The sequence below is a fragment of the Adiantum capillus-veneris genome, chromosome 22, assembly GCF_014529385.1.
Source record: "Adiantum capillus-veneris isolate H3 chromosome 22, ASM1452938v2, whole genome shotgun sequence".
Classification (NCBI taxonomy): domain Eukaryota; kingdom Viridiplantae; phylum Streptophyta; class Polypodiopsida; order Polypodiales; family Pteridaceae; genus Adiantum; species Adiantum capillus-veneris.
In genome coordinates this window covers 150,408,157-150,433,311 of record NC_140952.1, presented here as the reverse complement: position 1 = coordinate 150,433,311, position 25,155 = coordinate 150,408,157, and the positions used below count along the sequence as shown (strand labels likewise).

At 46.6% G+C, this 25,155-nt stretch overlaps 1 protein-coding gene and 1 long non-coding RNA gene across 2 annotated transcripts; one reads left to right on the top strand and one right to left on the bottom strand.

Moving 5' to 3' along the window:
* Window positions 1-7,238: 7,238 nt before the first annotated feature.
* LOC147430429 (nicotinamidase 1-like) lies at window positions 7,239-21,289 on the top strand. Its single transcript, XM_086494879.1, has 4 exons — window positions 7,239-7,446; window positions 7,524-7,657; window positions 20,456-20,641; window positions 20,920-21,289. Exons 1-4 carry the CDS (start codon window positions 7,296-7,298, stop codon window positions 21,013-21,015), a joined length of 567 nt encoding a protein of 188 aa, XP_086351005.1. The 5' UTR covers window positions 7,239-7,295; the 3' UTR covers window positions 21,016-21,289.
* Window positions 20,951-22,610, bottom strand: LOC147430428 (uncharacterized). Its single transcript, XR_015185787.1, has 2 exons — window positions 21,390-22,610; window positions 20,951-21,081 (listed from the first exon to the last, which is right to left on the bottom strand). It is a non-coding gene; the product is annotated as an uncharacterized LOC147430428 (long non-coding RNA).
* Window positions 22,611-25,155: the final 2,545 nt, after the last annotated feature.

The following is a 25,155-nucleotide window of genomic DNA, read 5'->3' as shown; positions in this document are numbered from 1 at the left end:
TGTGCTTCTGCCTCTTGGTCTTGGTCGTCTCGATTTCCTAAGCTCAATCTCTCTGTCAATTAGGGTGTGTTTGGTATGAATGTGGGTACTCCTTTGTGTTGGCTGCTGGTCTCCTGCTTCCCCTTCCTTCCACTCCTGCTTCACTCGATCCGAAGAAATCTGTGATCTGCCTCTGAGGCTGTAGTGCTCTTTGTCTCTCATTAGATTATCCGTGTGCCGATGTAGTTCCAGTAGGTACAAGCCTAAGCATCTTTGATCTTGGTATTGCATGACTCTATCTAGAGGTCCAAAGCCTTCTTTAAATAGGCAATGGAAACGCCCACGTATCTCATAGTATACGGTGCAATGGCATATGTAGTGTAATTCTGTCTCCGGCTCCATTCCGCATAACTTGCAAATTCTGCTCTCAGGTGGGATTCCCCTAAATCTGCCAAATTCAATTTCCAGCTGGTGTGAGGATGTACGAATCTGACCAATAGCACATCTCAAACCATGAGACAGGTGGGTATCCATGTAGCTCGGACGAGTCACAAATCCATCTTCAGATAGCTGTAGGAAGTTCTCTTTGTAGTCAGCCATCTTCGTGCCCAATTCTTGTGTAGGGTCTACCCATGTCCTCTTAGTATCCAACTGTATAAGATCCTGACGGATGATTTATTAATCTCCGTTCGTGTAATTGCCAGTGATGGAGCCTCAAGAGAGTATTGGTAGGGGGGTAATCTTTCCATACTGAACCCGTGTCTCTGAAATCACGAAGACAATTGCGCATACCAGCATGATGTATACCCTTCCATTGCTAACTGTCGAGAGGATTCGAGGGCCAATCTAGTATAGCGGCAATTATTTGTATCCCACAAACCATGTATAAAGGACACTGATCTGGTAAGAGCTTCAATTTCTATCGGAGGGGCAGCTAGTTCCTCTCGGATAATCGCGTGTGGTACGGAGGCCTTGGCTCTAATCATTCGGGAAATCATAGATACCAAAGGTCTCTCCATTGGCTTCCAATTATCCTGATCCATAGATGGTCCCCAAATCTTGACCCCATATAGCATAGCCGAAGCCACCACAGTATCAAAGAGCCAAAGTTTTGTTCGTGGTTCCTGAAATTGCACTTGTGAACACATCCTCTCCAACCCTCCCAAGGCCGCAGAGGCTCTGGACAATCTAGCCTCTGCTGCTTTCTTAAGAGTAAACTTCGGTCCTACAAATACCACACCAAGGTATGTGTATGCATCTGTGTACTCTACTGTATCCTGGCCATATGCAAATGTAGGTGCCGATCTCCTAACCCACTGCGGTGTGGTGTTAAACACCATAGCTTTGGTTTTACCCAAATTCACTGACAGTCCGCTATCCTCCGCGAATTTATGTAATGCATCTAACTGCCTCTGCATTCCATCTGGTGATTCTGCTATCAATACAATATCATCTGCATACAACAACAAAGGGATCCATGACCGTGCAAGTTGAGCACCTCTGTCACCCTCTCTCTCAATGTAATCTGATACCTCATCTATATACATACCAAATAAAGTAGGGGACAATGGGCATCCCTGCTTTACTCCAACGGTGGAATGAACAATGTCGGAATCCCCTTCTGGAGTATGTACATAACCAGTTACTGACCCATATAAGGCCATGATCCCCCAGATAATCTCTTTGGGGACCCCTAACTCTTGCATCCTGCGCATCAATCTGGCCCTTGGTACTGTATCAAAACCTTTCCGAAAATACACAAAGCAACAATACATCCTTCTCCCGCTTGCTCTTCCTTCCTCAATAATGGCTCTGAGCGTAAGAATATGATCTAGAGTGGAATAACCCCTCCTGAATCCAGCTTGTGTTGTTGCCCTTATGCCCTTATTCTCTGCCCATCTACTCAGTTTTTGTTCCAGAATGGATGCGTACAGTCGGGTCAATGTGTGACCCACCATAATGGTACGGTAGTTCCCGGGTATCATAGGATCCCCTGACTTGAAAATAGGTATGATAGTAGATAATTTCCAAGATTCAGGTAATCTTTCACACATGACCCGATTAAACAGACGAGCAAGGACTTCTGAAAGTAGATCCCTTGCATGGATCAAATGTTCTGCTACTAGACCCTCATGATCATATGCTCTTCTTGTCTTTATCTTATCAATGGCTTTTTCCACCATTTCCGTAGTGTAGAGAGAGAGAGAGAGAGAGAAATGAAATGAAATGAAATGTTATATTAACGTCTTCAAAAGGCCAAAATGACCTATGAGACCAATCAGTTACAAAATAGTGAATCTAATACCATGTCTGGGTACAAAAGAACTAGAAAAGAACTAGAAGTGGAACAAAATACTACTACTACTACTACAATCTAAAACTACGTGGGTGTAGCAGCTGATACAATAGGTACCCGGTAAACTGGATGTAACAGTGTGTGAAACAAAGATGGAAGAAATGGTGAGGATCCATCCTCATCTGCACTCTGGATGTCGAGAGAGTATGGCTCGAATCTTCTGTTGTAGTCTCCGTCGATGCTGTGTAGCTCCTCTCCTCAGTCGCGGTCGTCTGTATCTCTGTAGCTCCAATGCTCGGTCGATGAGAGTGCCAGTAGTGGTCGAATGAGTGTGGGACGAGCTCTGCAGTGGTGACTGCTCCTCTGGCTGTCCCATATCTAGTGAAAAGAAATCTGTAATGTGTCTCTGGGACTGCCTCTCTCTAGCTCTCCCCAGTAAAGTGTCTCTATACCTGTGTAACTCAAGTAGATATAGTCCAAGACATCTCTGATCCTCATAACTCATGACCCTAGATAGAGGACCAAAACCCTCTCTGAATAAGCAGTGGAAACGCCCCCGTATCTCATAGAACACTGTGCAATGACATATGTAGTGCAACTCTGTCTCTGGCTCTCTCTGGCATAATCGGCATATCCTGCTGTCTGCTGGTATCCCTCTGAATCTACCAGTCTCAATCTCGAGCTGATGTGAGGATGTGCGTATCTGACCAATGGCACAACGCAAACCATGAGACATATGTGTGTCCATGTAGCTGGGTCGAATCACAAACCCATCTCCTGTGAGGTGGAGAAGATGCTCTCTATAGAAAGCCATCTTTGTGCTCAACTCCTGAGGCGGCTCTATCCATGTCCTCCTGGTGTCGAGCTGGATCAGGTCCTGACGAATGAGTCTAGTGATCTCCACCCGTGTAAGAGACAGCGAGGGTGCCTGAAGAGAATACTGGAAAGGGGGCAACCTGTCCATGGTGAAGCCATGCGTCTGAAACCATGAAGTCATCTGTGCATACCAGCATGAAGTGTCCCCCTGTAGAGCTAACTGTCTGGAAGACTCAAGGGCCAATCTAGCATATCTGTCTCTAGTAGTATCCCATAGGCTGTGCACAAAGGACACTGATCTGGTAAGCGCCTCAATCTCCATGGGGGGGGCAGCTAGCTCTGCTCGAATGATCGCGTGAGGTACGGAGGCCTTGGCTCTAATCAATCGGGAGATCATAGATACCAAGGGCCTCTCCATACCTCTCCAACCATCCTGGCCTACAGAAGGTCCCCATACCTGTACCCCATACATCATAGCTGAGGCTACTAAAGTATCAAAGAGCCATAACTTTGTCCGAGGTTCCTGGAACTGAACCTGCGAACACATCCTCTCCAAGCCTCCCAAGGCCGCATAAGCTCTGGTCAGTCTAGTCTTTGCTGCTCTCCCCAAAGATAACCTCGGCCCAGTGAAGACTATCCCAAGGTAAGTGTATGCATCTGTATACTCCACAATCTCTTGACCATACGTGAAGGTCGGTGCCGATCTCCTGATCCACTGCGGTGTGGTGTTAAACACCATGACCTTGGTTTTACCAAGGTTTACAGACAATCCACTATCCTCTGCAAAACTGTGTAATGCATCCAACTGTCGCTGCATACCCTCTGGTGAGTCAGAGATCAAGACAATATCATCAGCATATAACAACAATGGGATCCACGTCCCTGCCAGCTGGGCACCTCTATCACCCTCTCTGTCAATGTAATCAGACACCTCATCAACATACATACCAAATAGAGTAGGAGACAATGGGCAACCCTGTTTCACCCCGATAGTGGAGTGAACTAAGTCAGATATCCCCTCTGGGGTGCGTACATGTCCCATCACTGATCTGTATAAAGCCATAATCCCCCAAATCAACACTGTGGGCACCCCCATCTCCTGCAGTCTGCGCATCAGTCGAGCTCTTGGTACCATGTCAAATGCTTTGCGGAAATCCACAAAGCTACAATAAATCCGTCTCCCATGTGACCTGCCCTCCTCAATGATAGCTCTGAGTGTCAGAATATGGTCAAGAGTGGAGAAACCCCTCCTGAAACCTGCCTGTCCCTTTGCCCGTACACCCTCACCCTCTGCCCAGTTACTCAACTGCTGCTCAATAATGGATGCATACAATCGTGCCAGTGTGTGTCCAACCATAATAGTGCGGTAATTTCCAGGCTCTGTAGGATCACCTGCCTTGAATATAGGCACAATAGTAGACAACCTCCAAGTCTCAGGTAATCCCTCACACATGGCACGATTGAACAACACTGCAAGAACCTCCATCAGCATATCCCTAGCATGTATAAAGTGCTCCGCTACTAGACCGTCATGATCGTAAGCCCTCCTGGTCCTCATCCTGTCAATGGCTCTCTTTACCATCTCAGTGGTAAAGAAGGTGCTCGTAGGTGGACATGGCTCTGTAGGATCTGGAAGGGGATCCTGCCCAGGAACCGTATATAACGATGTCGCATACTGGCCCCACACATCAGGAGAAGTAATCACTGGGGGAGGGGAGTGCTCATGGAAGAGTCGCCATGCCTCGCCTGAGTCTCTACTCAAGAACAACTGATACAAGTCTCGCTCCATCTGGGCCAGGTAAGCTCGTTTCTTCTTTCGCACAAGACGCCGGAAAGCAATCCGCGACTGTCTGTAGGTGATGACTCCTAAATGAAGATCCCTCTGAAGCTGGGCTCTCATCTCTCTGCACTCCTCATCATACCAACTATTCTGGGGCATGCTCCCAGAATGTCGCCTCCGATCCGGTTGAGTGTGTGGGTATGCCTCTGATGCTGCATCATGTAGTGTCTCAGTCAATAAAGTAGTACACTCCTCTACTGAGAGGCCTGGAGCAACTGTGCATAGACGATCCCAGATCGCCTCTGTATAAACCGAGTCAGTCTCTGGTGTAAATGTATAACGGGTGTGTGACCTGCCTCCTGATTTCTGGGCTGTACTAAACTGAAAAGATACGGACAGTGTCAAGAGAGCATGATCCACTGCTACGCCCACTGGTCTGGCTCCCACCGTGAAATCCTGAATACAAGGAATAAAGCTCGGCTGTGTCATAACATAGTCCACTGTACTGGCCCCATGTCTGTGTGGAAAGCATGTGAAGCCTGCTGCTCCAGGAAACCGCTGTAAGCCATTAAGTATGGCTAGCCCATGTGTAGTCGTCATCTCTGTGAGGTATCTCCCATACTCAGTCTGCTCTCTGTCATGTGAGCATCTGTCAAACCCCAGCTCACCCACATCCAACTCTCTAAGCATCTCATCTGAGGTGTCGTAGAAGACTGTCTGACAGTTGCCCGTTCGAGCATTGAAGTCTCCTAGGAGGATGATATCACCATCCCTAGAAAACTCCCATATATCATCATCTAGAATTGAGAAAGGCGACTGCCCTCTGGATACAGCATATACTGACGTACTGGGGGGGAAGTAACATATAGCAATATATAGAAATCGACCTGTGTCAGCTCTCAGCCTCACCCACATGTATCTAGCCTGATCATCTCTTCGTACAATATGTAGTAGTGGCTGTAGCTCCTCCCTAAACAACACCGCTACTCCTCCTGAACCTCTACTCCCATGCTCAGATCTCGTGACTGTTCTGTGGGCTGTCTCCCATTTGTATCCCACCACAGGTGGCAACAGTTGGCCAGGGGCCTGGTGAGTCTCTGAAAAGAAAACAATGTCCTTGTCTCTGAAACTGTCCTCAAAGGCACCAACATCCAACCTCATAGACCCATTACAATTCCAAGTCGCCATCCTCAATGTGGTCCCATAGGTCTCGCACCGTCATGTAGAGCGCCGCTCTACAATCACCACCCGACCATCTCTGTAAAAGGCCATCTTCCCCTTCTTCCTTGCCGCTTGAATCTCGGGCATTACTTCTCTCATATGCGCAAGTTGTGAGAGAGTGAGGTCATCGCCTAAGAAAATACCTGTCTTCTTGAGAGTAGGTCTCTTCCTCAAGAATTCCTTCTTCTCTTCCAATGAAGGGAAGCGTAGTATGAGAGCTCTTTCCTTTGAAGATTCTCCGGGGCCCTCACTCTTCTTGCCCACTCTCCATGCCTTTGTGTGTGAAGGATTCTCCACCCCCATCATTGATGTGAGGCTTGTGACCTCTTTTTCCACATTGTTTATGTCCTTGAGGCCGGTTACCCTCACATGTAGAGCCCGCACCCTCCTTCTTTGTTCCTCTTCGAGGGTCATGTTGATAAGAGTGGGTGTACAAGGAGCTTCCTTACCTTTCCCTTTCTTGGCAACCTCAATCCATTTTTCGGCCTCCTCTACTTTCTTTTGCGTTTCGGATATGACCGCGGCCCATGACTTCTTCTCCTCATTGATGTTGTCAATTTCTTCCCTCAAAGAGGGCTGAAATTCCCCCTCTTCAAGCCCATTTTTTGACCGTGTTTCCAACACTTCTTTGTGGAGGTCCAAAATGCTATTCTCCAACGTGGCGATCTTGTTGAGAAGATGATCCTTCTCGTCCTTCCACCCCTTCTCCTTTTCTTCATTTTCTCGGAGGAAAACGGTCTTCGCGTTCCTCCAATCTTCCATCTCTTTTCTCCATGCTTTCATTTCCAATTCAATGATGGAAATTCGTTTGGAGTGAAGCATATATTTGAGTTTGCTTGTTGCCATAGGTGAGGTTGGGGATGACATGAGAGAGAGAGAGAGAGAGAGAGAGAGAGAGAGAAGAGAGGATTGATGTTTCTAAAGTGCAGAAAATGCAGCAAACCCTAAAACGCAGATCTGTCCAACAACCCCAAAAAAAAAAAAAAAAAAAAAAAAAAAAAAAAAAAAAGAGTCGCGAACCCTAAAATACAGGTCGCGAACCCTAAAATACAGCAACAAACCCTAAACGAAAGCATGGTAAAGAGAGAGAGAGATGGCGTGATGAGAGAGAGAGAGAGAGAGAGAGAGAGAGAGAGAGATTTATTTGCTAAAGTTTTTTCGTTTGGGTAGGCTCCACGTTCATTTGATTCACAAATTACTGCCATGGTTGAAGAGACTAACAGGCTAGCAAGAGAATTTTCAATCAGGAATTGGCCCATGCTAGTACTTCTAGACACTCATGATGCTAGCAAGCCAGAAAATCCATATCCACCTCACTGCATCGTAGGGTCTGGTGAAGAGAACTTGGTGCCTGGTATGTTGTCATTCAATCGGACACTTATTTTGTCTCTCTTTCTGTCTTTCTCTGCTACATGTTCGTCCTGAATGCAGCTCTACAGTGGCTAGAACACGATAAAAACGCCTTTTTAATGCACAAAGATTGCATCAACGGCTTTATTGGAGGCTTGCAAGCAGATGGGAGCAATCTGATTGTAGACTGGGTGCAGAAAAACAAAGTTCAAGTGGTATGTTTTTTGCAGTTCGTTGTTAAAGTGGGTCTTTCATTGTTCTAAAAGGATCTCCTTTACTCAAGAGGACTCTGATGTTTACTAACAAGATCTGGTCTATGCTATGTCATTTGTATTGTTGAAACATTAGTCTTTTCTTACTGCTGCAATTAGTGTAATTTATGTGCTATTGTGGTATCCACACATTACTCGGCTTTTTCTTAACAAGAATGGTTAGCACATGATGGCTAGAGTTTGTTAGGCAAAAGAAAAGCAGAATTAATCATAATCTGTACCTACCTATACCCTTGCACAAGTGTATGCACTTATAATGGTACGCTCACACATGCTTGTGTGTGCATGCGTGCACACATACAGAGAAGCAAGTTTGGTCTAGTTATTTTTACACCACTAAAGACTCTCTTTTAAGCATTTGCATGCTCCAAATGCCAACTTAGTAGGTTCTCTCGAATCGTGCGATAAAAGTGTTCCTTTTTGTGACTTACCAGCATTATTTTGTAGCATCAATAGCGTTCCTTTGTGATGTGTGCTTGCTGGGCTTCATTAATCCCAGCTAGGGGAACGCACTGCAGGCTGGAAACTACCCTGATGTGCAGCCTTCAATTTGGCCCTATATTGTCTTCATGAGAGCCACCCGATCAACCACTTAACTTGTTTGTTTGGAGGTAGTGGACAGCAGAGGGGATTGATGCATTAGATCTTGTCATATTAGCCCAGAATTGCTCCATTTTTTGAGAGTTACCATGGAAAGTATCTCCTTTGAGTATCATATAAGCCCAGAGTTGTTCAGTTTTCGGAGAATTACAGTAGATCCCTCATTGGAGAGTCACTTGGAGGTTTGATCAACTGATCATTGAGGTAACTCGTCCACCTATGGAACATACAAACAAATACCGCTATAGTTATGGGTCGGGGGCCCTTCAGAGAGTTATTGGGAGCCCATGACTGTGTGATCGTCTCTTTTCATCAGTGTTGAATAGGAACTTGCAGCCTGTGAGATATCAAATCCAGAAATACATATGGCATTTTGGAACTGCAATGGGTCATTATGGACACACCCAGGGAGATTAGAGAAGGCAATGGAGGGCAAAGACATAAATCATGATGCTATTTACAAGATGCATTAGAGCCTAGAGCAGGGCTTGCGGAGAGTACATGGCTACAGGTGGGAGTGACTACGTAAGAAGTGTTTGCGCCACAACACTTCCAGAGGCTCAAGGGGTGTAGCAGCACTTTACAGACGAGAGCTAGATGGGTGGGTACAGATCGTGGCAAGAGATCCAAGGTGTGGGTGAGGCTACAACTATCTGAGGAGCACTTCATATACATCCTATGTTAGTTCAATCTGTCAGCATCGAAGGTTGCGTGGCGACAAGGGTAGACTCAGGGAGGGGGCCGAGAGATGGGGAAGGAGAGGAGGAGAGAGATGCACACTCACCATACACATGCATAATAGAGGAGATATGAAGTATGCTAGTCTAGGAGCGGTCATCTTGATGGGAGACTTTTAAGGTTGGACACCGAGCAGGCTATGGTTTTGAGAAGGCAGAGATGCTACACCCCTTGATAAGTCGGCAGCTTAGAGGACTTATGAGGACACAGGGACTCCCACGGCCTATGGTTGCCATCTTTTCTGGCTAGGGTCAAACAAAGTCTCGTTATAACGAGATGGCCAGTGACCCAGCTTAGGAAGATTGACATGCATCTTTCCGACTGTTTGAGAGGGGGTAGTACAATGGACTACATACTCTGGATTTAGAGAGGTGGTACATCTCATCTCCTCTGTTGCCTTCTTCCGATTACCTATTGTTGCCAATCATACATATCTCTCACTCTCCCTTACTTATGTAGCATCTACTTACATACCACCTACATACACACCTCATACTGCTATATACTTCATATATGATCTTGCCATGATCTTGCCGACGCCTATACCCACCAAGTATATGAGGGCATCTATCAATTGAACCCTTTGACACCGTTTGGGACACTCACTAATCAGCTATCCTCCGTACTGTATACTTCAACTACTGTCATTAGCTTTCCCCACCCCAGAACAAGTGGAAATGCACCGTGTGGGACTATACCCCAGAACAGATTGGTAGAATGATGGGTGCAGAGAGGTGTACAATTGTCTCCTTGCACATCATGCATTGGAAGAGATCTCAAACACCCAGAACTGCAACCAGATGAGGATTCTCACCTGCAATGAAAAAATGGCGATTCAAGGAGTCTCAATAGTTGAGACTTTTATGGTCACCTATGCATGGTTAGACATGTTGCCATGGCATGGCGCCAGCTCAGAGAGCTCTTCCACTCATTCCCATCAGAGATGGCACGGCTATGGAGAGGGACTATACTTGCGCCTCGGCTGCTAGTGATACCAGAGCCCCCATAGCCATTCTCACCTCATCTACTTTCTTCTTTACAGAGATGTGGAGCAGGCCATATGCTGCCTACAACATGGTGTTCAGCTGATTGCACAGGCATGTAGAGTGAGACCACATGAAATGCCAAGTGACAACATTTTTTATTATGAGCTAGCCAAGTGAAACTATTTGACAAGTCCCAGTGGCACCCCTCGTCAACGCCCACCAGCACCAAATGACTTGTGCCAGTCGACCATAGCCGCACTGGTAGACAAGAACAAGAAACTTTTGCTAGCAAGCTTGTTAGCACACTCAGCGGGATAGGCCAAAACAATGGCCTATTAACCCATCAATAGTCATTAGAAGCTGATCTGTAAAGCAATGCCACACCAGATATCCATTGCTCTGGGAAACCCATCTGCTGTATAGTATCCATTAAAAAACCCCAATCAACATGATTGTATGTCTTCCTAAATCAAGAAAGATGATGGTGAATAGATTGTCCAAGATGCATCTGACATGAACATAGCCATTTTTGATGTAGGAATGAGTTCCGACAAGAAGGCACATCCTCTCTCTCTCTCTCTCTCTCTCTCTCTCATAACAGGTCTTGAGTTCAACTCTCCTTGTCAGATAGATCTTTAAGGTCTCTTGGGATAGTTTCCTATGATGTTAAAATTCTCTTCTTTCTCTCTCTCTCTCTCTCTCTCTCTCTCTCTCTCTCTCTCTCTCTCATCATCATCATTCTAGGGAATTTCAATGCTAGGACTGCACATCATCAGACAGTATTTTATGATACTTCAGAGGAGATGCTGAGAGAGTTGGATGTTGCAGAGACGGGCCTATCTAGACTATCACAGGATGGAGAACACATTGAGTATGGACAACACTTGATAGACATGGGGATTGCACATGGATTGGCCATCTTGAATGGCCTACAGAGATTTCCCGCTGCGGGGGGTTTTACATGCTTTCCACACAGACATGGACTAGCACAGTGGATTATGTCATGGCACAGCCGAGCCTCATCTCTAATATCCAGGATCTCACGGTTGGACCCAGACCTGTTGGTGTGGCAGTGGATCATGCTCTTGTGTCATTGACCATCTCTTTTCAGTTTAGTGTAGCACACAGGCTATGGGCAGCAGCCCCTACTCTCTACACCTTCACGCGGGAGACGGACTCTGTATACATAGATGGGATCTATAGACGCCTGTGCACAGAGGAGCCAGGGCGACCTCTGGAGGAGCTTACTACTATACTGACTTAGACACTACATGATGCAGCAGCAGAGGCATACCCACATACCCAGCCTGAGTAGAGACGCCGTTCGGGGAGCATGCCCCAAAATAGTTGGTATGATGAGGAATGCCGGGACACTAGAGCTAGACTTCAGAGGGAGGTGCTTTTGGGGGACATCACTCACAGACAGTCACAGATTGACTTCCGACGCCTAGTGCGGCGGAAGAAGAGGGCATTTTTGGCTCGCTTAGAGCAGGATCTATACCAGCTATTCTTGAGTCAGGACTCACGTGAGGCATGGCGGCTCTTTCATGAGCACCCCCCCCTGCCATCACTTCTACAGAGGCCTGGGGCCAGTATGCATCATCTCTGTACACAGTTCTTGAACAGCCCCCCCTTCTCGACCCCCCGATCCATGCCCACACACATGTGCTTTTTTCATCGTTGAGATGGTGAGGAAAGCCATTGACAGGATGAGGACTGGGAGAGCATATGATCATGATGGCTTAGTGGCTGAGCATTCCATGCATGCCAGAGATTTACTAGCAGAGCTTCTAGCAGTTATGTTTAACCGTGCCATGTGTGAGGGCTTGCCTGACACTTGGAGCCTATCTACTATTGTACCTATCTTCAAGTCGGGAGACCCTATGGAGCTTGAGATTTATCGCACTATCATGATTGGACACACATTGGCACGGTTGTACGCATCTATTCTTGAGCAGCAACTGAGTAGATAGGCCCAGATACATGGACACCCACTTGTCTCATGGGATACGATGTGCTATTGGCCAGATACGCACATCCACACCAGCTGCGGATCGAGAGTGGGAGATACAGCGGAGTACCAGCAGAGGCCAGGACATCCCCCTGTGTGACATCGAGCCTGAGACAGAGTTGCACTACACATGCCACTGCCCCGTCTACTACGAGATACGAGGCTGCTTCCATTGCTTGTTCAGAGAGGGCTTTAGACCATTCTCTAGAGTCATGCGGTACGAGGATCAGAGATGCCTGGGTTTGTTTTGCTCGAGCTGTGCAGACATAGAGAGAGCGTGATGAGAGGAGAGGCTAGCCAGGCTCAGAGACAGATCACAGACTTCGTTAGAGCTGCCACTGAACACGCGGAGGAGTTACTACCACAGCAGAGCTCGTCGCCTCACACCAGAGGCACACTGATCAATCGAGCGACTGAGCTGGGGAGATCCAGACGCCCACGACTGCGGAGGACTACATAGCATCGACGGAGGCTGCATCAAAGGATTCGGATCACTTTGGCTCGACATGCATGACGCCCGGTTAGACTACTGACCATGGAGGAGATTGATGAGACCCGCCAACGACCGATGTTGGATCTCTTGTGATCTAGCTATCCCAGCCAGCTGTTTAGCTGCTTAGTTCACACCTAGCAGTTCAGGATTCCATAGTATTTTATTTTGTCATTTTGTCATCTTGTTACTCTGACTTTGTATTAGATCCACCACATTGTAACTTTCTGGTCTCATAGGTCACTTTGGCCTTTTAAAGACGTTAATATAACATTTCATTTCATTTCATCTCTCTCTCCCCCGCCCCCCCCCTTTTCTTTCTTGGCTAGAAAAGGGGCTGTATTCTGTGTACAGAAGAGACCTCTGGAGATGCTCAATGGCCGCAGAGGGCCAACTGGAAGAGTGGACTATGTACACCGTTGTTCCTATCCACAAGTCCGGGGCACTTTTGACCCCCCAAAACCCCCCAAAACCACATCATGATTGACCATTCATTGGCCAAGCTCTATGCGCAGTACTTGAGGTAGAGCTTAGTACACATGCAGAGCAGGATGGCCTAGAAGCACCTTGACATCTACCTGAGCCGCTGAGCGTCACCTTTACTTGCTCTGCATGTCGGGTATGTAGCTCTGGTGATGCTAAAGCACCAACTTTTAAGAGCCTTGCACAAAGGGTGGGTATTTGACATTTAGTCACACCTGCTATGATGTATGCAGCAGAAGTTTTTGACTCGTAGACTCACAGCCTCATGATGTACACGGGGTCACAGATTATGATGTTATGACTATCATCCACAGCCCCACATTATAGTTTTAGACCAGAGCTAGCCCATGCTAATTGAGGTAGTCTGTGACAATGTAGCAGAGATTCGGCCGGACCTAGATCCCTCCTGGCCAGTCTCTACGAGTCCTCTGAGCTCTCTCCCAACTACTGACCATCCTGATCACTGACATGCGTTTCAAATTGTGGGCTGTTTCTCTATCTCTTCCACACACTGGGGCTGTTGATGGATCAAACCGCTCTAGGATCAATAACACCCCCATTGCATTCTCCCTCAGCATAGAAGAGAAGTTTTAGCTTACGAGGAACAATGTTACGAGACCTCAAAGGTCTATAAGATGAGCCTTGATAATGATAGTACACCATGCAACTCGAGGACGGGTGTCTCTAGTGCCATCAGAACGAGCCGATAGAAAGTTGCACACTAGGCATTGCAGCTGAGATAACCCTTGGATGCAACATCCAACAAGAGGTGGTATACCTGGTACACAACCATAGCTCTCCCGAGTGGTAAGTGCATGCAAGACCAATGGCAGAGCTCCCTTGAAGTGGACTTCAAAACTGGCTCAAACTTTACTGTGCTGAAACATCAAAGCCCACATGAAATGCCAAGTGACGACATATTTGATTATGAGCTAGCCAAGTGAAACCATTTGACAAGTCCCAGTGGTACCCCTCGTCAACGCTCACCAGCACCAAATGATTTGTGCTAGTAGACAAGAAAAAGAAACTGTTGCTAGCAAGCTCATTAGCACACTCAGCGGGATAGGCCAAAACAGCGGCCTATTAACCCATCTATAGTCACTAGAAGCTGATTTGTAAAGCAATGCCACACCAGATATCTATTGCTCTGGGAAACCCATCTTCTGTATAGTACCTACTAAAACACCCCAATCAACATGATTGTATGCCTTCCCAATTTAAGAAAGATGATGAAAATTGGCTGGGCTGACTGTCATCCCCACTCAATAGCCTCAAAAGGGTGAATAGATTGTCCAAGATGCATCTGACCTGAACATAACCATTTTGGATGTAAGAATGAGTTCCGACAAGCAGGCACATCCTCTCTCTCTCTCTCTCTCTCTCAACCTGCAGCCCGCCCCTTGGCAGCGTAGCCTGCAGCCCCTCCCCCTCGCGTAACCTGCAAGCAGTGCGCCACCCCCTCAAGCCAATCCCCCCCCTCCTCCCCTCCCCCCCCCAAGGTGCAATGCTCTCAGAAAACAGAGTTTCAAAACAGTTTTTTCAGCCCTGCAGGAAAACAGAATTTGCAGAAAATAGAGAGTGCAAAATTAAAAAATATACAGAAAATTCGGAAATCGCAGAACTTGCAGAAATTGCAGTTGCAGAAAGCAGGACTTTGTTCTGATTTGCAGAAATTGTAGGAAATGCAAATGTATGCCATGTATGCTTAATGTGGGAGAACATGTATGCATAATGTGGTGCGTGTAGTGTGGTCTCCTACTACCAGTGCAAATTTCCTCTCGTTTTTTGGCGGCGATCAAGCATGAGGAAACAAAATGATAAGCCCGACCACTTAGAGGATGCAGTTCAAAAGTGCAAGGAAGAAATGACCGAAACCATTAACAAGATTAACTGCAACCTATTGGGCACAATAAAAATGCTCGAAGAACGTGTGTTGGCCCAAGAAACCAAGATAACTACACTGGGGGATCGTGTGACGGCCCAAGATGAAGAGATTGCGTCACTCAAGAGGGAGCTCGTTGAGGCACGAAATACACTTGAAGAAGGAGAATAGCAACCTTCAGTAATAGAAGAGCTCAACACGATCAAAGAGCAAGTGCAAGCCATCAAGGAGGGGGAAGAGCAGCACAAAGAAATGACGACCTCTTGGGTGGACGTTATTACAAAGACTCAACGGAAGGCAGATGATGCCGAGAAATGGATTGAGGTTGCCAAGAAAGGAAAAAGCAAGGAAACAACGTCCACACCCACCATTATTAACCTGACACTAGAAGGGGAGCGAAGAAGGCGTGTGCGCTCTCTATATGTGAGAATTTGCGGCCTTAAAGACAAAGATAATGTGGACGAAGAGGTAAAAGAACTCATGGCTTTGATGGGGGTTCATGACCCGATGCACTCAAGAGCTTGGAGAGTGGGCAACAAGAAAAATGGGAGCAAGGGCGAAATCTCGAAAGAAAGGGCACTCATCCTTCGTTTTTTCTCCATGGAAGCGAAAAAGGACTTTTTGAAGAAGAGACTAACTCTAAAGAAAACGGGCATCTTTCTCGGAGATGACCTTACCCTCTCAGATTGCTCATATGCAGGAGGTAATGCCAGAGATTAGAGCGGCAAGGGAAAAAGGTAAGATTGCCTTTTACCGAGATGGGAGAGTGGTAATATTAGAGCGACGCTCCACATAATGGTGTGAGGCCTATGGGACCACACTCAAAGTTGCGACCTGGAATTGTAATGAATCTATGCGCCTTGATGTGGGTGCTTTTGAGGATACTTATACGGGAAGGGACATCGTCTTCTACTCTGAGACACATCAGGCCCCTGGGCAATCTATGCCTCACATGAGTGGATACAGATGGGAGACAGGCTGTAAATAGGAGACACGATTAGAGCGTAGAGGGCGGGGCTCAGGAGGAGTAGCAGTGTTATTCAAGGAGGAGTTGCAGCCATTGATACATATAGCTCGCAGGGATGAGCAAGCTAGGTACATGTGGGTGAGATTGAGAGCAGAGACATGCAGATATCTTTACATTGCTATTTCCTACTTTCCCCCGAGTACGTTAGTGTATGCACCACCCAGCGGATAGTCCCCCTTTTCTATTTTGGATGATGACATATGGGAGTTCTCTAGAGATGGGGACATCATCATTCTAGGGGACTTCAATGCTAGGACTGCCCATCATCAGACAATTTTTTATGATACCTTAGAGGAGATGCTAAGAGAGCTGGATGTTGCAGAGATGGGACTATCCAGACTATCACAAGATGGGGAACATACTGAGTATGGACGACACTTGATAGACATAGGGACTGCACATGGATTGGTCATCTTGCACATGGATTGGTCATCTTGAATGGCCTATAGAGATTTCCCACTATGGGGTTTTTACATGCTTTCCACACATACATGGAACCAGCACACTGGATTATCTCATGGCACAGCCGAGTCTCATCTCTAGTATCCAGGACCTCACGGTTGGACCCAGACCGGTTGGTGTGGTAGTGGATCATGCTCTTGTGTCGTTGACCATCTCTTTCTAGTTTAGTGTAGCACACAGGCCACAGGCAGCAGCCCCTACTCGTTACACCTTCACGCAGGAGAGGGACTCTGTATACATAGATGGGATCTACAGAAGCCTGTGTACAGAGGAGCCAGGGCGACCTCTAGAGGAGCTTACTACTATACTGACACAGACATTACATGATGTAGCAGCAGAGGCATACCCACATACCCAGCCTGAGCAGAGATGCCGTTCTGGGAGCATGCCCCAGAACAGCTAGTATGATGAGGAATGCCACGAGACTAGAGCTAGACTTCAGAGGGAGGTGCTTTTGGGGGACATCACTCAGAGACAGTCACAGATTGACTTCCGACGCCTAGTGTGGCGGAAGAAGAGGGCATTTTTGGCTTGCCTAGAGCAGGGTCTATACCAGCTATTCTTGAGTCAAGACTCACGTGAGGCATGGCAGCGCTTTCATGAGCACTCCCCCCCCCCCCCCCCCCCCCCGCCCCCCTTTCCTCCGCCATTACCTCTACAAAGGCGTGGGGCCAGTACGAGTCATCTCTGTTCACAGTTCCTGGACAACCGCCCCTTCCCGAACCCCCGATCCATGCCCCCACACATGTGCTTTTTTCACCGTTGAGATGGTGAGGAAGGCCATTGACAAGATGAGGACTGGGAGAGCATATCATCATGATGGCTTGGTGGCTGAGCACTTCATGCATGCCAGAGATCTACTAGCAGAGCTTCTAGCAGTTATGTTTAACCGTGCCATGTGTGAGGGCTTGCCTTATACTTGGAGCCTATCTACTATTGTACCTATCTTCAAGTCAGGAGACCCTATGGAGCCTCGGAATTATTGCACTATCATGATTGGACACACATTGGCACGGTTGTACGCATCCATTCTTGAGCAGCAACTGAGTAGATGGGCAGAGAGGGAGGGGATACGCGCAACCGGGCAGGCAGGGTTCGGGAGAGGTTTTTCTACTCTTGACCATATCTTGACGCTCAGAGCCATCATTGAGGAGGGCAGATCACTTGGGAGACGGATCTATTGTAGCTTTGTGGACTTCTGCAAAGCATTTGACACAATACCCAGAGCTAGATTGATGCGCAAATTACAGGAGATGGGAGTACCCACAGAGCTCATTTGGGGGATCATGGCATTATACAGGTCAGTAGTGGGGCATGTACGCACCTTAGAGGGTCTATCTACACCGGTTCACTCCACTATTGGGGTGAAGCAGGGTTGCCCGCCCTCTCCTACTCTATTTGGTATGTATGTGGATGAGGTTTCTGACTACATTGAGAGAGCTGGTGATAGAGGTGCACAGCTGGCAGGGACATGGATTCCACTATTGTTATATGCTGATGATATTGTGTTGATCCCCGACTCTCCGGAGGGGATGCAATGTCACCTGAATGCTTTGCATAGGTTTGCCCATGAAAGTGGTTTGTCTGTCAACCTTGGTAAAACCAAGATCATGGTATTTAATACCACCCCACAGTGGATCAAGAGGTCAGCGCTCGCATTCACATACGGCCAGGAGATAGTGGAGTATATAGATGCTTACACTTACCTTGGAGTGGTTTTTAGTGGACTAGCATTTTCGTTGAGGACAGTAGTAGAGACTAGATTGACCAGAGCCCATGCAACATTGGGTAGATTAGAGAGGATGTGTTCACAGGTTCAGTTTCACGAGCCTCGGACGAAGCTCTAGCTCTTTGACACTTTGGTGGCTTTTGCATTGCTCTATGGAGCTGAGATTTGGAGACCTTCATTGGATCATCACGGGAGGACTGGTCGCACTGATGGATGGGGGGACATGGAGAAGCCACTAGTCTCTATGATCTCGTAGCTCATTAGAGCCAAGGCTTCAGTACCGTGTGCCATTATCCGAGCAAAGCTAGCTGCCCCCCCACTAGTGGTTGAGGCGCTCACCAGATGTGTCTCCTTCATACACCGCATGTGGGAACTTCCCAGAGACAGATATGTCCACCTTGCACTTGAGTCCTCTTGACAGTTAGCCATGCAGGAAGATACAACATGCTGGTATGGGGAGATGACATCATGATTTCAGGCGCATGGCTTCAGCATAGATAGATTGCCCCCCTTCCAATACTCATTGCATGCTCCCTCTTTGACCTTACACAATCGGAGATCACCAGGCTCATCCACCAAGACCCGACTCAGCTGGACACCAAGAGGACATGGATACAGCCAGCACAGGAGTTGGGCACGAAGATGGCTTTCTACAGAGAGCATCTTCTTCAGATTACAAAGGACGGTTTTGTGACGAGGCCCAGATACATGGACACCCACTTGTCTTATGGGATACGATGTGCTATTGGCCAGATACGCATATCGTCACACCAACTGGGATCGAGACTGGGAGATACAGCGGAGTACCAGCAAAGGCTAGGACATGCCTCCTATGTGACATGGAGCCTGAGACAGAGCTGCACTACACATTCTAGTGCCCCGTCTACTACTAGATACGAGGCCGCTTCCACTGCTTGTTCAGAGAGGTCTTTGGACCACTCTCCAGAGTCATGCGGTACGAGGATCAGAGATGCTTGGGTCTGTTTTTGCTCGAGCTGCGCAGACACAGAGAGAGCCTGATGAAGGGAGAGGCTAGCCAGTCTTGGAGACGGATCACAGACTTCTTTAGAGCAGACACTGGACATCCAGAGGAGCTACTACCACAGGAGAGCTCGTCGCCTCACACCAGAGGCACACTGATCAACCGAGCGACCGAGCTTGGGAGATCCAGACGCCCACGACTGCAGAGGACCACACAGCATCGACGGAGGCTGCATCAGAGGATTCGGATCACTTTGGCCCGACATGCACGACGCTTGGTCAAACTATTGTTCATGGAGGAGATTGATGAGGTACGCCAGCGACCGATGCTGGATCTCTTGTGATTTCGCTATCCCAACTAGTTGCTTAGTTCACACCTAGCAGTTTAGGATTCCATAGTATTTATTTTGTCATTTGTCATTTTTGTTACTCTGACTTTGTATCAGATCCACCACATTGTAACTTGCTGGTCTCATAGGTCACTTTGGCCTTTTGAAGACGTTAATATAACATTTCATTTCATTTAATTTCTCTCTCTCTCTCTCTCTCTCTCTCTCTCTCTCTCTCTCTCTCTCCCCCCTTTCTTTTTTGGCTAGAAAAGGGGCTGTATTCTGTGTACATAAGAGACCTCTGGAGATGCTCAATGGCCTATCACCCAGAGGAAGTACAAAAGCGAGGTAACAATGCGTAGGCTATGTAAACATCAAGGTGGTCTGTACGATGAGAGTAAAATGAATCACTGGGAGGTGCATAATGCCATGTGATGTGGGCATGATCCCGCCTGAAAAGAACTGACAATCTTGCCCATGTGTGAAGAAAGGCACATCTATGCTGCTCCGCTGCCCTGGAGGAGCTGGCTGAAGAATCTCATTGATGGTTGGGTGGTGAGCTTCTGTCGTCCACCTCCTCTTGCTGTGTGAAGCACGAAGAAGGCTGTTCCAGCCTGTGCACATGTTTACAGTTGGAGGTAGTTCAAGAGCCCTGTGGCCATTTGATGGGATGCAGTGTTGCTTGCGTCTCAAGGATAAGCTTTACTGGGGCTCCTTGATGGTGGTGCCTTGAACCGTTTTTACAGCCAGCACGTGCTGTGCAGGCATGCACAATGGTGTTATAAACAACGGGGATGGGTGGGGTTCAGTAGCAGAGCGGACGACAACTTGTGGGTTCTTTTTTACCGGCAAAGCGCGTGTCCACATAGTAGTACAAGCACACATGACACTACTTGTTTGTTCAAAGTACGGCTACATGTTCATATCATGAAAATTTTGTCATGGTTATCTAATAGTATGAAATGTTTAACGTGTTGTCATGAACAATCACTTACACCAATTGTATGTTTTGATCTTTGACAGATGGTCGTCGTTGGCATATGCACAGATGTTTGTGTGCTAGACTTTGTGGTCACTGTGCTTTCAGCAAGAAATCATGGCATTTTGTCTCCTCTAGAGGAGGTTGTTGTGTACAGCAAAGCATGTGCAACTTATGATCTACCTGTGGAGGTTGCGAAAGGGATTGATGGGGCTTTAGCTCATCCACAGGCAAATTTCTCTTTATCCCTTGTTCAATCTTTGCATTTATGCACATACACGTGCTTACCTCACATAAAATCTTTGGACGTATTATACTACCAACAGAAGCTGAGAAAACATGTACATTTGTCAAAAACCAGCAGGCTCGAACATAAATCTAAAACTAGCACATGTGCACAGCACACTGCACGTGCCCATATCTTGAACAGGCATAAGCACAATTGCTCATGGTTTTCTCAACTACTTGATTATGCACATCTCAAATGTTTTTTCCTTATTTTTTCCAGGATGCAGCCCACTATCTTGGTTTATATATGGCAAAGTCAAGAGGAGCTGTTGTTGCTGATAGCATAACTTTTCCTGAAGCCAATTCTCACCTTTGAACAGCAAACAACCATTAGCTTTTGGCTAGGGATGCTTCCCAGTGGTGGCATTTGTATAGTGGTGTTCTGCAGTCCAAGATAGATAAAGGGTGGAAAATCACCATGAGCTCAACTAAAAGAAAAATTAGGTATAAGTAAACCTTGAGAATGTACAATTATGTTGTAAGATTTATTGCAAAAGAGGCCATAAAAGATTTCAAGGGTGTGAAGGCACCTAACTAATTTTTTCATGGTTTATATTGTTTATGTGAAATGTGAGCTTGAATTTGTTGTGTATGGGTCCAGTATAACTATCATGTATCCTCTATCCTGACCTGTGTCTGAGTCTGAATGCTACATGTTAATATTCTTAGCTACCATTGTCAGCATCGTACCTGCTTGTAGCATGCACGGACAAGTGCATGAAGCACACCGTGGATGCAAAGTTCAGGGGTGAAGTCCAAATAGGATGTGAGGAGGCCTAGATGGCCATAGGGATGTTCAGCGTGGCATACCATAGACTTGGGCACAATCGGCCAATGTCGCAGTCAAGTATGGATGACCAGGTCTGCATAAAGGGGACTCCTATGGTTGAGTGGTGAGCTTCTGACTGTGCTTCTATGTCAGAGAACTCTTGGAGGAGGCTTATGTCTCGGGGCGTTCCCCCCTCGGTAATCCAACACGTCCACCTCCTCTTGCAGTGTGAAGCACGGAGAAGGCTGTTCCAGCCTGTGCACACGCTCCACAAACCAATCAGCTCTAGACTATTCCATCAACCTTGCACACTGCCTCCGCTTGTTGTGAAGCGGCTGCGTGCACCTCAAAGCAAAAGCGGATTGTACCAACACCTCCGTCAGAACGCTTGGTGGGAGGGGGGGCAACATGTGCCAGCTGATCTGTCACCGAAAACTGTACTCGCCTGCTCCTGCTCCTGCCAGCTGATCTGTCATGAAAGCGAAGGCTGGCACGATTATTACGACAGCTGTTATGTCAGAAGCTTACATGATTCCGTGTGCTGACGAGAGGTCATTGGCTGCATGTCTTGGCATCCCGGCTGCAGAATTGTCGTGCATTCAACAACTGCAGTTGATATTCTGGTGTAGAATCGCCAGTAAGTGGATGGCAACGATCAGCTGCCCCTCGACCACCAACCTTGACGGTGGGGAAAACCATATCAATCTAAATATCTTCTGTACTGCATCAGGGCTTCATAGTAAAACACACCTTAAGAGATGAAGGCTATGTTTTGGGAACATACACACACACACACACACACCTGCACATGCTCACACGGGCATAGATCGCTGCCACCAATAATAAAAAAGAGCAGCAAAGGTGTGTGCATGCATGCAAGCGTGCGTGCACACTCACCTCTCAGCTGCAAGCTCACATTCTCTCTGAGGATCGCTAAATAGCAGGTTCTACTCTACTTATGCACCTCTCCTCTCATTTGGCTGAGTGCACCTTCTTCTTCGAGAAAATGCAGCAGCATATGGAAGCTGAGAGAGTGAGAGAGAGAGCCCAGTCGCTTTGGGACGGAGCTTCCGTAGCTTATTGCAGCAAACTTAAACTAAGGATTTTGTCGTGTCCGTTAATACTTCTTTTGGAGATTCATATAAAACACTAGTAAGGCCGAAGGCGGCCTCTCTCTCTCTCTCCCCCTCTCTCCCTCTTTATCGCATGCAAAGGGTTTTTTTTTCGTTTTGGATTTTAGCTTTCAGGTTGCAGATTGCGATACGTGTAAAGGGATCTCCCTTCCGTCGTATTATGTTAGTAGACTAGTACGGCCGAAGGCGGCCTCTCTCTCTCTCTCCCTCTCTCCCTCTTTATCGCGTGTAAAGGGATTTTTTTTCGTTTTGGATTTTAGCCTTCAAGTTGCAGATTGCGACACGTGTAAAAGGCTCTCCATTCCGTCGTATTATGTTAGTAGATTTCTTAATTGATTTTTTTTTCACACTTTAATATTACAATGGGATTCAGACGTTAATTTTTTGGATAGAGAGGCACACCTTGCCAAATGCAAGGGACGAGTCTTGCAATGAGAAGAATCCAAAAGTAGACACATTGTTGGCGTATCGTTTGACACCTAAGGTTATGTTTAGTTTTGTCAAATATTAAAGCGTGGTCACGCTTAAATGATTTTTTAGGCATCAAAATATAACCTTTGACACACAAATGTAGTTCCAGTTAATATGCGTCTAAACAGTGGGCCGTTTTTCCACTCAGGGAGCCTCATGACAAATGCCATCTGCCACCCTCCATACTATCTCGCACGGGCGGCTTCAAATGGGATCTACGATTGAGGTGATTCGCACCGTGAGATGCACATTTGTAAATTCGGAACATTTGGTAAATTCAAGGAGAAAAGTAAATTCGTGGCAGTCTGCACCCCATGTCTTGAACCTGTGACCTCCCCATTGCGAGCCATGTACACTAACCACTACGTCCGCATGCAGTCGTTGAAATATAGGGGATTCGAGTATGTCATATTGTAAATTTGGGCCGATTAGTAAATTCCGGACAAATTTGTAAATTTAGGCAGACTAGTAAATTCAGGACGATTGCTGAATCTGACGGTCCACGATTGGCGCACCCCGTGCTTTCCTCTTCCACCATTGATCCCATTTGAACATGTCCGTGTGATATAGTGATGAGAGTCTGTCACTAGAATATTTTCTAGGGATTTTGACACGCTTTTTAAAGATCAAAATTTGAACACACATACTCGTATATATTCCTAATGGCTTCAAAAAAAAAAATCACTGCCTACATAGTGCAAGAACACTCTAAAGAGAAGAAAACGTTGAAAGAAAATAAAGCAATAGCAAAACACAAATGTATCAATGTGCACTCGACCACCTCTCTATAAAGACCACCTCTCTATAAAGACGTGAAAAGTCTTTTGACTACTACTTTCATATGTCTTTTCATTTCCTAAACTCACCCTTCACTTATGCATTGAAAGGACTTTTACTTTTTTGAGATTGGGAGACCTAGGGTAAAGGGGCCATGTTAAGGCCACCTAAGCTTTGGAGCAAATTGCAAGCTCGCTGTTGCACAGATCTTTTGTTGGAGGGGCGCTATCAAAAGGCCAGTGCAAGGCGCAGCTATGACAAAAAATTTGTCGCGATCGAAAATGCACAGGCGACGCGAGACGGCCTGTATTATTTTCTGTGTAACAAAAATGGCCTTGAAAAGGCGGCCAATAGTGGGGGTATAATGAGACATAGCGGCCAGCAAGGATCGAACTCACATCCAATGGCCCTCATCACTTTTCAAACTGATGTGACCACTTCAGCACGGGGCTCTCATGAAGGGTCGAAACTCTACTTAACATTGGGGGGCCACAGGTCCCTATAAAGGGACCCGGCCTTTTATTGGCCCCTTTACCCTACTTGAGATATGAAGTTAGCAAAAATTGCAATGTCGCAAGCTTTGGAATGCCACAAGCTTCGTAAAACATTCAAAAGCCACCAAGAAATTTTCTAGGGGTTCAAGCATGCTTTTTTAGGGTCAATACAATCTCAGAATGCCATGAGGCGGGCGGAAGAAGAGGAACAAAGCTAAGAGCACCAAAAAGCCATACTGGCATGCTTATGTAATTTTCTTCCATCTCACTTTCTATTCTTCTTTTGGCAACTTCAAGCCCCTATGAGTGGGTTTTCAATATATCTTAAAAAATGATGACTGATTTGTGGGATTGGAAAGTTCTAAATTCTTTGCAAATTGATAGACATCCTAGAAGCGTTGCACATGAAAAAAATTCATGTGTTTTTGGAATAAATGATATTACTTTTTTTTTGCGAGGGAGGTACCTTCAACATGGCATTAATCTCTCAACTTTTGTTTCCTGATGTCAATTGCTATATGATTCAAATCCTGTGACATAGAGCATATAGTTCTTCTTTTTGAAGAAAAGTACATTTACTCAAGATACACCATGAAAGTGAATGTGTATCCAAAGAAATTCTCTTGATTCTCGGGAATAGGAGAGATGTCAAAGTTGAGGATGCGGACTTGTAGAGCAACAAGAAGAATGAGAGAGAGAGAGAGAGAGAGAGAGAGAGAGAGTCCTGAAGCAACCAATATTGGCAATGAATTGATGATTATACAATGGGGGCAAGGTGTACTTATTTAGTCACCTTAGCAAATTGCCCTACT